General features: G+C 41.7%; 1 protein-coding gene across 1 annotated transcript; it reads left to right on the top strand.

The window, feature by feature from the left end:
* Nucleotides 1–5,482: 5,482 nt before the first annotated feature.
* Nucleotides 5,483–11,626, top strand: im:7152348 (uncharacterized protein LOC559250 homolog). The gene is made up of 4 exons (XM_062996497.1): nucleotides 5,483–5,596; nucleotides 7,628–8,089; nucleotides 9,049–9,147; nucleotides 11,112–11,626. The coding sequence occupies exons 2-4, from the start codon at nucleotides 7,773–7,775 to the stop codon at nucleotides 11,155–11,157; spliced, it is 462 nt and encodes a 153-aa protein (XP_062852567.1). The 5' UTR covers nucleotides 5,483–5,596; nucleotides 7,628–7,772; the 3' UTR covers nucleotides 11,158–11,626.
* Nucleotides 11,627–17,598: the final 5,972 nt, after the last annotated feature.

The following is a 17,598-nucleotide window of genomic DNA, read 5'->3' as shown; positions in this document are numbered from 1 at the left end:
TGCTTCTGTATGGTAAGTGGAGCTGATAAAATGGTCATTGAGTGTAGAAACAAGGAGGTGGTTTTAATGTTATGGCTGATATATACATAGATGTATATATGACAAATTAAGGCATTCTATTAATATGGTAAAAGCCTTGCAGCTGAAAACAGCTTACATGAACCTAACCATTGGGGAGGCACATATCAGTGCACCCAGTGCCAGTCTCAAGCCCAAATAAATAGGAGGGATGTGTAAGGAAGGGCAGCAGTGTTAAAAGACAGATGAATGATCCGCTATGGCAACCTCTAACAGGAGCAGCCTTTATATGAGTCAGTCAATATTCAATATACTTAATTATATAACATACATTTTAATAAGATCTCTCTAAAAATAGTGTTATTCATCATAGCACTGGGTTGAATCAGTGGTCTATTGCACAGACTCACTACCTCAGAGTAAATAATCAACAGATGGCAGCAGAGGCCAGCCTGCCAATTTGTTTTGCAAACAGGTTTTGTCAGAATTAGGACATGTTGTGTGAAATATTTACTGTAGCTGTACACACTGTACACGACACCACAGTGTTCCAGTAGAGCACAGACCCAAAACACACCAGTAATGTTTTCAGGATGACTAAACTAGGTTAGGATTAAGTCTGGATCAGTTCTACCTCAACATGATCAAGATTATGTGAGCTCATTATGTGAGTCATAAACAGTCAAGTTAGTGACGGAAATTAGCTTGAACAATCCCACCTAGAGTGACCACTTCCATAACTCCAAAAAAAAGGACATCAGTCCCCAAGAAGGAGGGTGTCAGTTCACAGAAAGGAGGACATCAGACCCCAAAAGGAGGACAATAGACCCCAAAAGGAGAACGTCAGACCCAACAAGGAGGACATTAGACCCCAAAAGGAGAACATCAGACCCCAAGAAGGAGAACATCAGACCCCAAATGGAGGGCATTAGACCCCAAAAATGAGGCCATCAGACCCCAAAAAAGACATCTGACCCCAAAAGGGAGGGCATCAGACTTCAAAAAAAGGAGAACTTCAGACCCCAAGAAGGAGGGCATCAGATCACAGAAAGGAGGACATCAGACCCTAAAAAGGAGGACATCAGACCCCAAAAAGAAGGACATCAGACCCCCCAAAAGGAGGCCATCAGACCCCAAAAAGGACATCTAATCCCAAAAGGGAGGGCATCAGACCCTAAAAAGGACATCAGACCCCAAAAAGAAGGACATCAGACCCCAAAAAGAAGGACATCAGACCCCCAAAAAGAAGGACATCAGACCCCAAAAAGAAGGACATCAGACCCCCAAAATGGAGGACATCAGACCCCAAAAAGAAGGACATCAGACCCTAAAAAGGACATCAGACCCCAAAAAGAAGGACATCAGACCCCCAAAAAGTAGGACATCAGACCCCCAAAATGGAGGACATCAGACCCCAAAAAGAAGGACATCAGACCCCCAAAAAGAAGGACATCAGACCCTCAAAAAGGAGGACATCAGACCCCTAAAACGAGGACATCAGACCCCAAGAAGGAGGACATCAGACCCTAAAAAGGAGAACATGACAGTGGGGAGTCAGGATCATCTCTACAGCACTCAAAATTAAAACCTTAATTGATGTAATTGTGATGAAACTAAACTCAGTATAAAATCAGCACATTAATGAAGGTTCTACTCACCACATTCAGACTCGACTTGATACTTTAGTACAAAAATCTTAAAAATTCATCTTTCCTGAATCTTCCAAATGAGTCGGGTGCTGAGAGACCACTCTGAGCTGGACGCGTTTTTGGTTTTGATGTGTTGACGGCGTGAGCGGTTATTAAAACTTAGTCATTAACCAGCATTTCAGTGCCGGATGTTCCATAATAAAGTGGTGGACGTGGTCACGGAGAGTGGAGCTTTAAACCAATCAAATATGAGACGTTTCTTTTGACGTGTTTGTGGGCCAACGACAAGCAAATTCCAAAGGAGGACGAATACACGTCCGTCCAGGAATTGTGCCGGACTGAGGACAGGCAGATGAAAAACCAGGTTTTGACCAAACGCAGAAATAACTTTTGTATTTATGCATTTGTGAATAATAAAATTGCACTTATGGATATTTTTTTAAAAGCAAAACAGCACAGTAGGTTCAAAGCGTTTTCTTCCAGCACCTTTCGTATGCCTCCCCTAGGGGGACCCACCCAATAGTTTGAATAGTTTAAGAGTTCTCCTAGAGGGGTAAACAGAAGAAGGCTTTGGGTGCTTGATGAAACGATAAAATGAAGATCGTACCATTGAAGACCATATCATTAGGCTATTAACCATGACATGTTTGGAAACTCGTCACATAACTGAAGTAACATAACGTACATGTGTTAATGTGGTTCAGTAGCTCCTTTTCTGTTCTGGCCGTCTCGTGCACTTACTCAGTGGTCATCATCTTCCTCCATGAGATTTTTCTTCAGTTTTCTGATGCACATGTTCTCAAAAGTTGTTTAGCCTACCATTAGCGTAGGCTATCTGCCATGACATGTTTGGAAACTCATCACATAACCAAAGCAATGTAATTTATGGAACTTGATGTGATTCAGTAGCTCCTTTTTCGTTCTGGCTGGCTCGTACACTTACTCAGAATTTCTCTTTCTTTTTAAAGGAGCCTATTATTAGCATGAGCTATCAGCCATGACATGTTTGGAAACTCAAGTTTTTTTTATCCGTTTATCACAAAAAAAAAATGCAGCAAAAATGAAAAATAAAATGTAAAAAATGATAAGATGGTGCTGGCAGGTGGCATGTCCTAGCCTACGGCCGTCTTTTACCCGTGACGGGCTCATGCAACAGACAGGTGCTCAAGAGAATTCGGCATTTTCAAAATTCTAAGGAAAGCGGTAATGGAATGTAGTAACTATCTGTTTGACACGGCGTTTGTTCAAACTACATTCCTAAATCATCTCACACTCTATTCACAAGAATTCTTCTGCATAGTGAGAGCGTTTGTACATAAACATTAGAATCTTTCTGTATTAAAAATAAAACAAACGATTTAAATTGTAACCATATAATCACTTAAATTACATTAAATGCACCGGTTCTTTAATCCCTGTGTTCTGTTTGGGGTCCCTGAGACCCCGGAGCTTCTTTAACAGCTCACGAAACATCCTGAGCCTTTTTCAAATGTCTTAATACTTTATTAATGTGATACTGCAAATTAACAATATTTTATATTGATATAAAAACAAGCTCCGGGGTCTCAGGGACCCCAAACAAAACATACAGTTTGGTATATAGTGTAATATTAGAGAGGATTGTTATATATTGTACATTATACATCCGACCTCACAATCTGATTGGTTGAGAAGCGTTCTAACCGTGCTGATATTGGTGATAACGGCACGGCCTTTTCACACCACAACTGTATTACTCCGCTGACGCGTTGCCAGTAACGACAAGTTTCATGCACACAAACGCGCACGCAGGCGACACCGACTTTATTCCCGATCGCGTTTTAAATCCGTTATCTGATATACAATCTAGCGCACTGTGTAGGGAACATAAACCAATTGTCTAATTCACTATCTAGTGCACTGTGTAGGGAACATAAATCCGCGATCTGATACACAATCTAGTGCACTATGTAGGGAACATAAATCCGTTATCTGATACACAATCTAGTGCACTATGTAGGGAACATAAATCCGTTATCTGATACACAATCTAGTGCACTGTGTAGGGAACATAAATCAATTGTCTAATTCACTATCTAGTGCACTATGTAGGGAACATAAATCCGCGATCTGATACACAATCTAGTGCACTATGTATGTCCTTTAATGTGTTTGTAACGTGAACAGTTAGCTTAATAGCCCAATTAGCAGCTCCTAAAAGTTCTGTTATCACCCATAATCCTTCGGTGTGTGTGAGAGGTTTTTTATTTCTTTTTTTCCCTTCGGAGGTTCTTGCCTTCTTCTTCTTGTTGTTCTTACCTCCCTGAAATGAGTTTTTGCAACTTGGGATGTCTGCTTTGTAGTGTTAAACTTTATATTCGTTGTGGAACTACTTTTTGGCGGAAGGTATTGTCAATATTAAAGCATATTTATTATGAAATTCAGGGCTTCTTTGATTTATTTTCTTTCTTTATTTTGTAAAAACTGTTGTATAAAAGCAATAGAACACTCGAGGTCGTGTGTTATCGCGAATAACATCACGGCTGTGATGATCTACGACACTCGCCTTCGGCTCATGCCTGCGACCAAATCACAGCCGTGATGTTATTCGCGATAACACACTCCCTCTCGTGTTCTATTGCTTAATTTGTACACAGTTAGTTTACCTGTTGGTCCAGTATTTGAACTAATCAGTAGTTTAACTACTAGTTTCATTTACTTATCATGATAATGTACATTTCTTAATCTGTAAATGAGTTTTACTAATGATAAGGAATAGAAAATAAATGTTCACATGTCACATATACAGTACATACACCATGATATGCTGTGATGCAGCATTAATGCAGAAAAGTACATTGAGATCTTAGAGCGACATGTGCTGCCTTCAAGACGTCGTCTTTACCAAATCAGGGACGTCCAGCATTTTTCAACAAGATGATGCAAAACCACCTGCTGCACACATTACAAAAGCGTGGCTGTGGAAGAAGAGGGTACGGGTACTGGACCGGCCTGCCTGCAGTCCTGACCTGTACCGACCCCGTACCGCTGCACATCTTAAGACGTGTTTGCAGGAAGAACGAGACAACACTAAATCACTCGGTCTTCTCGGTGCCAAAACCTCTTAAGTGGTGAAAAGGAACGGCAACATTAAAAAGTGGTAAATGCTTTACTGTCCCAACTTTTTTTGGAATGTGTTGCAGGCCTGAAATGCAGGAACGGATGTTTATTAATAAATGAAATCGAAGCAGATAAGTCGAGCAGATAAAACATTTCTTTGTTTGATCTTTACTCTATATGTAGTACTTAATATTTCTTTAGTATTTGTTTAGTAACCTGTTTTGCCGAGTTAAACTCTTTGTTTCTTTGTAAGTAAATAAATGAACCTTTATTACTGCCACACTGACCAAACCTTCCACTGGAAAGCAAAGTGTTTCACTGAAGGTGATTGTGCTGCTTCCTCAGAAATCTGATTACTGACTCACGGATGTTTTTACACACTCTGCTGTAATGAGACTCTCGTGATCGTGATCGTAACTCATAGGTCAGTCTGGTGCACGAAAACACTTTCTCAAAGTCCAGCACTGGCTGCAGGTTCAGATACTTACATCCTATAATAGTCTGATCATTAGTATGCATAAAACACACTCTGTCAGTGTATACCAACCCCCAACACACACACACACATACACACTCCACCTGCCTCCGTCTGACAAGCTCAACAAAGGCAGCCGGTGGCTTCTGGGAAACAGAGACCTCCCCTTCTACTTTCGGCTGAACCTGGCCGATCTTCACCACCTCCTTTAAAAACGCACCAGTGTGTCAGAGCGACTCCAGAACTGGTTCTTCCTCTCACACTCATCACACACACACACACGTCTGCACAAGGAGAAGAACGAGCACCAGCCTGACAGACAGACTGGAACTGGAACTGGAAGGATCACTCGTCTGTAAGTGCTCCATTCTTCTCATTCTCTTCATTCATCTTTTTGTGAAGCAGACAGCTTAATGATGCACTAAATTTAACCTGCCTGACAAGCAAACTGTGAAGAATCTCGGACAGTTTAGTTTTGCATTTTATTTTCATGTGATCAGCATTTAATGTGTAGAAAAATAAATCGACTGTGCAGCATCTTGTTCTTTTACTTTTGCAAACCTCAGAACTCACCCTGAATAAAGATTGACCTACAATATGTTTTATTACTTGTTTTGTAGAAACTTGTTTTGTACATTCACCTCTTTCAGCAGACACTTTATCTAAATTTATGTCTGAATACAATTTGCACAATTGAGAATTAAGGGCCTCGCACAAGGGCCCCAACAGAGGTGACCTTCTGATTGCAAGTAATTCCTCCCCCAATAATCCAAAGCAGATGGAACGTCTGCATTTGTAATAAATATAAACGTGCACATTAGAGCAAAGGGTCAGTCATTGTACGACACCCCAGGATCCAAAAGGTTAAGGGACTTGCTCAAGGGCCCGACAGTGGCTGCATGGTAGAGCCCGGATTCAAACCCTTAATTTTCTAGTTAGTAACCCATAATTCTACCCACTAGGATTCCACCGTCCCAAAGGTTTTTTACCTGTCGCTTTGGCAATATTGTACCACATACAGTCATAAAGTGTTTGTAATAATAATAATATGAATAATAATATTAATATTAATAATAATAATAACAGTAATAATAATATTAATAATAAGAATATTAATAATAAGAGTAATAATAATATTAATAATAATAATAATACAATAATAATAATAGTAATAATAATATTATTAATAATAATAATAGTAATAATGATATGAATATAAACATCAATATTGATAATAATATTAATAATAATATTAATAAATAATAATATCAATCAATAATAATAATAACAGTAATAATAATGTGTGTTTCCTACCTTTCGCCCAATGAATCAGACCTACTACGACCCTGACTAGGATAAAGCTGAGGTGAAACAGACAGACTGAATAAATGAATATAAATACTGTATAAATATCTAGTAAACAAATAAGTTGTAAAATAAAAAAACAAAAAAATTTACCCTTTAATGACAATAAATTATTTATTTTTGTTTGAACTCTTTACAATTTGAGTAACTCAATTATGTAAGTTTATTTATTATTCATTTATTTATGTGTTTATTTATTCATTTTAGTTTTTTATCGTCGTTTTAAAGCTTTTTAGCGAATATTATGTCACAAAAATGAGACAACACACAACTGAAACACACTTGGATGATTTTATTATTGAATAATTCCAGCTCGATGTGATCGTTTTATCTCCAGTCCTGCAGAACTGCAGTAGCAGGTCACGGCTTTTCTAAAGCAGGTTCACCCTCCGATATTTTCCGGCTGAGCGACCCTGAGGGGTCAGAGCTTCCCCCGAGGCTCAGGGTGAGATGAATAATTCTGGACTGACAGGTGGTCAGCAGGCCCGGGTCTGAATTCGGTATTATCATGGTAAACACCGTGGCGGAGGGACAGATGCCAGCCGTGCCATCTGCTCCTGAATGCTGATTATGATTCGACGGGCGCTTAATCCAGAGCGGATACGCTATACTATACGCTATACGGCCAAAAGTATTCGGACACCTGACAGAGAGCTGGTCGGACGGCACAGTTTACAGCTAGAACAACTGCTGCTCTTATGAGAAGTGACTGTGACTGCCCCTGAGCGAGGCCCTTAACCCTCCATTGCTTGAGTTGTGTTCAGTGATAATTGTAAGTTGCTTTGGATAAAAGCGTCCACTAAATGCTGCAAATGTAAATGTATGGAGATCCGTATCGCGTACGGAGAGTTACGCACTGATCTCCATTATTCACAGTCTCAGTGCAGCACCATCGGTCAGCCAGCAGGGGTCGTAACTGCAGCAGTTACATTTTAATTGAACGATTTGCACAAGACGTTCCTTTTCTGGTGTCAATAAAATACGGATATTAAAAAATAAATATTTGTTTTTTTTCTCACAGAAAGCAGAACAAGAAAAGGAATCAGTGGAGTGTTCCAGTAAGGAGGATCTAGACAGAGTTCCACTCGGATCTTCCACGGTTCCTGCACGGTTTGAACCTTTCTCTGGGTAGATTTCCTGCGTTGGTGTTTCCTGTGCCAAGCGCCATGGTCCTGTTTGAAGAACCCGAGTGCGGTGTGTGCCTGGAGCACTACTCCAAGAGCAAGCACGTTCCCAGGGTGCTCTACTGCAACCACACGTTTTGTGACCCCTGCCTAAACCGGATAGCACAGAAGAATAAAGACATGATCAGCATCCGCTGCCCGGTGTGCCGGCAGAGCTCCTGCGTGCGGGACGGACTCACGCTGCAGGACGCGCTGTACGTCAACAACCGCCTGTGGAACAGCATCGTAGAGAACCAGGAGGATGAGGAGGAGATCCAGAGCACCGGAGCGCCGGGGTCGTTACCAACACAACTCCAGTGGTAAGCACTGAAATGTGTGTTTAATAGTCTGTATACAATCCTGATCAGACTGACAGTCCCTGCTACTGAATAGCGCCCCCGATGCGCCTCGTTAGATTTACTACTGAGAAGGTCCACTTTGGTCTGATTCCTCTGCTGGAGACCACCATGGTTTATGAGGAGGGTATATTCTCCTGACACGCCCTCCCTCCGATGCGTGCCCTCTTATTCGGACGCCGGTCTCACGCATGGAGAGTCACTCGCTGATCTCCACGTTCCTCCACTTCTGTACAGGTGCCTCAGGCTACTAACCAGGGTCCTTACACTGCGTCAAGGACCCCGCCCTCTTTTAAGTCCGGTCTTTTCCCACCCAGCAGACTTTAGTAGCTAGTTTTGTCTGCTGCGCCGTCTGCACTGCCGATCGTGCCAGCTAGGGGGCGCCCAGCCGACCAATAGCAGAGCTCAATCAATTCATCGATTGATTAATTAACATCAGCTTCTGCAACAGGCTCAGAGGCTTCAGTGACTCCTCATGAGTTCCAACTCATTTTCTTTATAGTTCATTAACTTAATTTAGAGTGGTCTGATCTGGGCAGTGGGGCTTTAGTTTCTTATCTACTTTTTCCTTTTTACTTTTGTATACTCACTGAGTCCAGGTTCCTTCTCCTTTCTCTCCTTTGCGGCATTTAGGAGACGCTTTTAACCAAAGCGACTTACAGTTATGACTAAGCACTTGTCAGTGGTGGGGTTTGAACCGGCAACCTTCCACCAATATTTCTCTCAATTTAGTCCTATCCAGTTCCCTGATTGTATTCCACATGTGCTTCTTTCCACCTGCACCTGACAGGTTCGCACTGATCTCCGTTATCCCCTGTCTCTTTGCAGCGCCTCGATCGGCCAGCAGAGGTCGTAACTGCAGCGGTTATGAGATATGATTTATTTAGCATTACTAACACTGCGTGTGTTTTGTTTTCCGACAGCAGGCCCAGGAACAACCAACTGAACCTGCCACTGCCGGGATTCCTGAAGAAGATGATCTTCCGGAGACGGTCGGAGAGGATTTTACCAGGATGCAACGTGTGAGTAGTCGTTGTTATTGCGTTATACGAGACAGGGACACATCAGTACACAGGACACTCTGAGACGCTGATCGGTTTGTACCGTCCCGTCTTTACAGTCACACGTTTATTCCAGCGTTGTGTAAACACGTGTTGCGACACGCGCGCCTCACCGTCGACGCGCTCCTCCTCGTCTGAGATCTTAAAGATCTTAAGGAGATTGTTTCGATGCTCTTGCGCAATCGGTCCATTTCTTCACCTGTTAGTCCATGACTACCTATCATGAGCTAATGCCACCACAACGCCGAGTACAAACTGTAATAACAGGGTGCCGACGCGCTGCGTGCAAGTTCAAAGCGGAAACAAAGAAGGCGGGTGAAGGAACGCAGGTACAAACACAGAACAAAGAGACGGACACGGTGTGTGAAGAAAAGATCTCTTCTACATTTGGAATTCGTGTTTCAGCAACAACAGTCACTAACAGGTTCATGAATCAAGGATATAAATAACTTTTATATGCAGCAACAGTTTAGGGAAGGCCCTTTCCCAGCATGTTCCAGCACGACTGTGCCCCTGTGCACAAACAACACATCAGCATCAGTACCCAGCCTTACAAATACTGTCATATTTTGACTTAATGGGCACAAATTCCCATACACAGACACAGCTGTTTTGTGAGAAGGTCACAAACGATCACACAGAGGTCGCTTTATTTTAATAGTGGGACGTCCGACAAGCTCATGGTCAGGTGTCCAAATACTTTATTTACATAATAATCTAATTTTGGTCAATTTTCTTGCCCAGAAGTGTACAACCCCAACAAAAGCGCAGTGTTACTTCCATTTACTTTGGTTTTTATTTGATTGCAGACAGATTGAACCCAAAATATTAATTTCATGTTTCGTGTTAATATTAATAAACATCCACTCCTGCATTCAGACCTGCAACACATTTCCAAAACAAGTTGGGATGGTAAAGCGGTGCGCCTGAGGGAGTGGACATCATGCTTGTTCAGATTTGGTGGCCCTCAGAAATCCTTGCATGGTTTAATGATATTATGCACGGTAGAGGGAGAAATATACAAATTGCTTCCGATCCTTCTTTAATAATTTTCTCACGCATTTGTGGACAAACTGAAGATCCTCAGAGACTTAGCCTTTCCTGGATGCTGCTTTCATTCCAAAGTTACATCATTATTTATTTATTTATTTATTTTTTACCTCATTATTCACCCTAAATTGCCCCTGTATTGACTTTATTTGAAACATCATGGAGGCCTGAAATGCAGGAATGGATGTTCAATAATATTAACACATGAAATAAGAGAAGATAAGATAAATTAAGACAAGAGAAGAGAAGAAAAGAGAAGTTAAGTCAAGAGAAGTTAAGAGAAGAGAAAATATATTAAGTTAAGGTAAATTAAGACAAGTTAAGACAAGTTAAGTTAAAATAAAATAAGACAAGATAAGATACGTTAACTTAAGAGAAGAGAGGATAAGAGAAAAGAAGATAAGTTAAGATTAATAAGATAAGATTATTTTCTTATAAGATAAGAAAATCCTTTTATTATCCCACAGGGGAAAATTTACAATGTTACAGCAGCAAGAAAATAGAGATATAAAGTTATATATACATATTTATTCAAAACAAAAAATAGAAATGTAAAGATGTAGAAAAATTACAAGAAATAACATGACTTCATTAAAGAAGCTTAACTAATATTGCACTGAAAGAAAATAGAAGAAAAAAAAAGCTTTTTTTGGACATGCATTGTAAATAAGCTGTGAGTTTTGAGGGGTTTGTTGTGGGGGGTGGGGGGGTGGGGGGGGGGGTGGGGGGGGGTAACTGATCCTGCGGTACAGATGTGAAATCTAAGATTAGGTTAAAAGTCTGGAGGTCACCCGGAACATGAAATAAAATCTGTCCTATAAACATCTGCTCCTGTATTAATGTGTTCTCTCTCTTCTGTCTTCCTCACATCACAGACAGATAAAGTCCTGGAGGAGACTTTCGGGGGAGGAGATGCCCTGAAGAGACCTCGACAGGGGTCAGGAGTAACGAAGTCGAGCCACGGTTATTGAAGACAGCGCACCAGCGTTAACGTAGAGCCGGATCACTGACCGATCGGAGGCGTCGCCGTGTAGGAATAAGAGAGCGGCGCTTCCTCGTTACCGGGTGCTTCACAGACTGGGATTTTTTCTATCTGCTGGGATCTTTCGTCGGTTTTCTCGTCCGTAATCCTTCACAGCTGCCGTGATGGGATCCGCTTCAGCTGTTCCAACACAGATGGGTGGAGAAGGAGGGGGCCCGAAAAGAGAAAGGGCCGAGAGAGACCCAGACGGAACACGGGGCTTCGGCAGATGGCTTCTATAGAAATATTGAAAGGACCCCCCACCACCCCATCCCGAATCTGGCTGTCCTCAGTGACTCCCGTCTAACTTATTATATTTTATTAGCCTTATTTTCTATATTTATGTAACTTATTTGTCGTATTAAATTAAACGTCTCGTTGAAAGATGAAGCTGTGAGTGTTTTCTGTTGGGACGCCTGTTTTCAGCCACACCGACTGCTAACGTGGTTTATTTATTATTTATTTATTATTATTAGGATTTTAATGTCATGTTTACACACTTTGGTTACAGTCAGACAATTTTGTATCTCCAGTTCACCTGACTGCATGTCTTCGCACTGTGGGGGGGAAACCGGAGCAATCGGAGGAAACCCACACAGACATGGGGAGAACATGCAAACTCCACAGAAAGGACCTGGGCCGCTCCACCTAAAATTCAAACCCAGGACCTTCGTGGTGTGAGGCGACAGTGCTACTCACTGAGCCACCGTGCCGCCCCTACCGTGTAATAAATTAATCGTATAACAAAAGGAAATGACATGCTTTTGACTTTTATATGTAGAAACAGTTTAGGGAAGGCCCTTTTCAGCATGTTTCAGGACGACTGTCTACTTGTGCACAAACCAAGTTCTAGCAGTCACACTGAACAGCTCTGGAATGACTGAATGGGCACAAATTCCCATACACAGACAGCTTGTAAGAAGCCTTACTCCTCAGAAGAGCGGCTGCTGTTCTAGCGAAAAAGATCACACAGAAGTCGCTCTCCTGGCCGGGTGTCCAAATACTTTTGACCATGTAGTGTATCGACCTAGTACTGTCTGTTTTGTTTGACAAAATTATTGACGGAGCGTTTATGCCCAGTCTCTAAACCTCGAGCCAAAACTCCACCAATAAACGACGAAACTCTCGCGAGCTCCGGATCTAACGTGCATTCGTTTGGCACAAGTCACAGCCTCGACTGGGTCACGTCACGGTCGTATCGTCGAAGGACCGCCTCGTTAGTATTCATCGGGTTGCAATAAATCGTGGCAAACCGCTGCGTTTAATGTTTATCGCTAAAAGAAAATAAAAGTTCGTCTTCCCGTCTGAGTACAAACGCCGGTCTAACGGGGCGAACCGCTCATGTGTGAAATTGATTTTTATGATTATGTGCGTCAAAACTGTGGACGGATTAATAGTTGCAGAATTTATGCCAGTTCATTTGCTGATTTGTGCACAGGCACCACACATGAGCTTTTAGATACGTCGGCTACTGCACATGTGATCGGGGAACTGGATACGACTAAATTGGGTGGACAATCAGTGGAAATGCACAAAAAAACAGATCTAGACAAAAAGATCTGGCAACTGGCTTGGGTCTAAATTAGGGTTTTATACTCGTCATTAGTGGTGGGCGGATCGATCCAAATATCGATATTATCGATACCAGCGTTGGTATTGGTATGGGATCGATACTAGTGTGATGGGATCGATACTTTAGTTTTACTTTTTCTCCGCTACATTCAGCACGTTTCTCCCGTTTCGCCAGTAAGTAAAGATCATGTCTGTATAGACTCGCTCCTCTCACATCTTACATACACACCCCGCTCCTCCCCTCCGGCTCTGCTGGGTTTTGTTGTGGTACCGTCATGTTGTTACGTTGTTAAAATCCTAACACACATCAGTACATTAGTAGGCATTGGAAGATTGAAGGTTTTAAATACTTTGCTTTGCAGATACAGAAATAGTGGCGATTTTATGGAAATGATAGTGTAAACTATATGTACGTAAAGTAAGTACGGACGCACCTTACGCACATGAATCGGAGCGCGTAGTGAGGCTGTTATTCCGTGTTGTGGTGAATTAGTGCTCTTTTCTTTTGACTTTGTGCTTATACATGTAAACAGAATAGCATCGATTTTTTATTTTAAATTAACAAGGACACATACAGTATATTGGGTCACTATTAAACATGTACAAATGTATTCACCCAGCAAACACAACTATGTGGTATGAGTTAACCGCTTGGTGGTGATACGCCATGATGGTAACGTTGTGAGAACGTAAAGCACCAGAAACAAGAAATCGGAACCGCTTTAAACAACTGAATTTATTTACAACCTTACTGAGAGCTGCTACTTCCAAAAAATGTATTACAATAATACACATAAATGTCATTAAAATTCATTCGGATTTAGCAATTTGAAGATGCATCTACCTGAATTATTAAAAAGTATCGGTATTAGTATCGATATCGCACTACTCGTCGTGCATGATGACGTTAGTTTCACATTATAACATGATTTTCATTTCATTTAAAAGCCCAATTAATAAACTAATCGCATAAGAACAGAAGATGAAATTTATATTATTTCTTTATTAGTTTAATCATTGTTAGAACAGCTGATCCTATTTATTATTTTGTTTATTATAAATGATTCCTTTCTGCAGCTCTGTTAGGCGTCGCCACAGCGCATCGTTCGTCTGCATGTTTGATTCGGCACAGTGTTTACATTGGATGTCCTTCCTTACACAGCCTTCCTATTTCTATCCGGGCTTGGGACCTGAACTGAGAGCGCACTGACAAGTGCACCTACTAATGGCTAAACTGTCCCCCGCCAGGACGCCCAATTGTCCGATAGCACCTCTAAGATTCGAACCCCAGATTCTTGAATCTCCGGATCTCAGTGGTTGTGTTCCAGCGACTCTATTTCATATTTTACTTTTTTTTTTTTGCATTTTCATCCAGTTTAGTCATACCCAGTTCTTCTTCCTCTGCTGGAGACCCCGATGGTGTATTAGGAGGGTATATTCTCCTGGCACGCCCTCCCTTCGATGCGTGTGCGCTCCACCTACCCCTTCTTATTCGCCTGTACTTCAGTGTATCGGCGCGTGAGGTCGGTCTCGCTCATGGAGAGTCACGCGCTGATCTCCACGTTCCTCCACTTCTGTACAGGCGCCTCGGGCAACTAACCAGGGTCCTTACACGGCCTCGAAGACCTCGCCCACTTTTTACTCCGGTCTTTTCCCACCCAGCAGACTAGTGGCCGATTTAAATAAAAAATACTGTACATCTCTTTCTTAAAAAATGAATCTAATTCTCCTGCTCTACTCAACTGTCTGCAACTTTTGCCACAAGCTGTGTTGTGTAATGAGCGTATTTCCATTAACGAGATCCAGTTAGCCCAGTCAGACCAGTGTGTACTGAATACTACAGGATTTTGTAAGGGATGTTTTTCGCCGTATGATTTATGCGCTGCATAGAAATGCTAAAATGCTCTCATGCTACTTGTACACACACCTAACACTTAAGATTTCCACAGTGTTTGATACTGGTCATGGTCTCTGTGACTGAATTAACCAAAAACAACTAAATAAACAAACACACAAACAAAAAGAAACACATCACATTATTTTGTTTGTTTTTGGCTTCCTGAAGATATTATAAGGGTGGCTTCACAGCAAGAAGGTCCTGGGTTCGATTCCCAGGTGGAGCGGCCCGGGTGCTTTCTGTGTGGAGTTTGCATGTTCTCCCCGAGTCGGTGTGGGTTTCCTCCGGGAGCTCCGGTTACCACCCACAGTCCAAAGACGTGCAGTCAGGTTAACTGGAGCTACTAAAGTCAACCTAGGTGTGTGTGTGAGTGTGGGTGTGTGTGTTGCCCTGTGACCCTGACCAGGACAATGCAGTGGTAAAACAGACCATGAATATTATTATTATAATATTTTGTTCCGCGCCTCTTATCACCTCAGTCGGCCGCGTTCGATGCTCCTGACACACTTTCGGTGGAACCCCGGTCGTCTTTGATCCCTCGACTCGACAACACCGGTACGGTTTAAACCATGTGTTTTGTGTTTCTTGCACAAACAGCTTTTGATAGGGTTGAGCACCTGGACGAGATATTAAAGGATTAGTCTGAGTATGATTTAATAAATCCAGAACCAGTTTGACGTGTTTTCGGCCTTTGTGCTGCTGGAACACCCGATTTCTTTATACACTTTAGGTTTTATCTGTTATGTCCGCTTCTTTATTCACTTTAAATCAACAACAGAGCGATCACAGAGCGGAATATTTAATCCAGAGTAGTTCCAACCTGCCGTGTTTGCGTTTGCACCGGATTTACGTCGTCAACAGGGGGCGCTGTACAACACACACCGAATGTAAACGATAAGAAGAAGCTGGCAGAGCGTGTGGATTGTTTAAATAAAACTAACCGTCCAACATATTTCAGCATGAGGTGGCACGATGGCTCGGTGGGTAGCACTGTCGCCTCACAGCAAGAAGGTCCTGGGTTCTTGCCTTTCTGTGCGGAGTTTGCATGTTCTCCCCGTGTCTGTGTGGGTTTCCTCCGGGAGCTCCGATTTCCTCCCACAGTCCAAAGACGTGCAGTCAGGTTAATTGGAGACACTGAATTGCCCTGTAGGTGAATGGGTGTGCGTGTCTGCCCTGCGATAAACTGGCGCCCCGTCCAGGGTGTTACTGTGTGCCTTGCGTCCATTGAAAAGCTGGGATAGGCTCCAGCACCCCCTCCTCCGACCCTAATTGGATAAGCGGTAAAGAAAGTGAATGAGTGAGTGACAGTTCGGGTTCCCTATATGACCTGCGCAAAGAGACCACTGTTCCATGTACAGACAGTTGTTTAAAGTGTACGTATGTTGTGAACGTATCTGATTAGGATGTGTGTAAAATATCTACTGAGCTTCTAGAGTTCGGTGTTGCTAGTCGTTTTAATACGGGCACAGAGAAGTCAGAAGCTACAAAGTTAAAGGACATTCTACACATGCTGCACAAACATTTGGACATTTTAAAGAATCTGAAATGTAAGATAGTTCCATAATTTTGTGGCCAATGTGTCATTTCACTTCTTTCATACTTTTAAACTCTTACTTCTTGTTCTAATATAGAAAATAATAAAAACAACAGCAGCAGCTACACCTAAAATACTGTAGGACTAGAGTATGACTTAACACTTCCAAACCGTTGTGTACTTTACCTTACCGGTGGTTCACAGTCACCACTAATGATCTAATGACTAATGATATTTTTACTTCACATCCTGTCACGGGCAAGTCTATTTTAATACACTGTGTTTATTAAGTTCTTTATAAATTAAAACAAATACAGAGGTAATGATTCAAATAATAAATTACATATACATACACATACTCACACAAACACACATAAATACAGATACACAACTACACACACACCTAAACACAGACTCAAACACAGACACACATACGTACATATACACAAACAAACACACACATACACACAAATACTCACACAAACACAAAAATACAGATACACAACTACAGACAGACACAGCTAAAAACAAACACATACATACACACACACACATATACAAACAGATACACTCAAACACAAACACATACATACATATACACAGACACACACGCATATACACGCAGATACTCAAACACACATACATACATATACACAAACACAATCAAACGCTGACACACATACATACATACATACATACATATACACAAACACACACACACACACTCAAACTCACATACATACATATACACAAACACACATACATACATATACACAAACACACACACACACACACACACACACAGATACACTTTTCTTGTTGGGAACCAGATGTAGTAAAATATGTGCAGTGACAGGCCTCTGTAATACAAGTAATAAAGTAATAAAGCAATAAAGAAAAGCTGATTCCTAACAATTCCGTGTCCTTTTTATTTGCATGACTGATAATCTACCTCTGATAGCGTGTCGTAAACTCCGATTCTATCTAAAACAAACATCATTACCCTCCGTCATTACAGCAACTGTTTCCTGATCAAATAAATCACACACGGTTGTTTTCTCAGCGTGCTTCAAATAATTCTTTGGAATTTCTTTAGAGCTGGCATTAACAGTGGTGCCAAGTGGGTGGCACTGTCACCTCACAGCAAGAAGGTCCTGGGTTTGATTCCCAGATGCAGAGTTTGCATTCTCTGTGTTGTTTTTCTTCTTATATGATTCGTTTACAATGATCAGCCATAACATTAAAACCACCTTCTTGTTTCTACACTCACTGTCCATATTATCAGCTCCACTTACCATATAGAAGCACTTTTTGTTCTACAATTACTGACTGTAGTCC

Source organism: Trichomycterus rosablanca, chromosome 6 (genome assembly GCF_030014385.1).
Source record: "Trichomycterus rosablanca isolate fTriRos1 chromosome 6, fTriRos1.hap1, whole genome shotgun sequence".
Lineage (NCBI taxonomy): Eukaryota > Metazoa > Chordata > Actinopteri > Siluriformes > Trichomycteridae > Trichomycterus > Trichomycterus rosablanca.
The sequence above is the reverse complement of the archived record's forward strand: the minus strand, read 5'-3'. Positions and strand labels throughout refer to the sequence as shown.

What these genes read in the sequence shown, in the direction of transcription:
- im:7152348 (XM_062996497.1), top strand. Translation starts at nt 7,773, where the DNA reads ATGGTCCTGTTTGAAGAACCCGAGTGCGGTGTGTGCCTGGAGCACTAC. An exon ending in TTACCAACACAACTCCAGTG is followed by an intron (nt 8,090 to 9,048) that starts GTAAGCACTGAA and finishes GTTTTCCGACAG; the next exon opens with CAGGCCCAGGAACAACCAAC. An exon ending in ATTTTACCAGGATGCAACGT is followed by an intron (nt 9,148 to 11,111) that starts GTGAGTAGTCGT and finishes CTCACATCACAG; the next exon opens with ACAGATAAAGTCCTGGAGGA.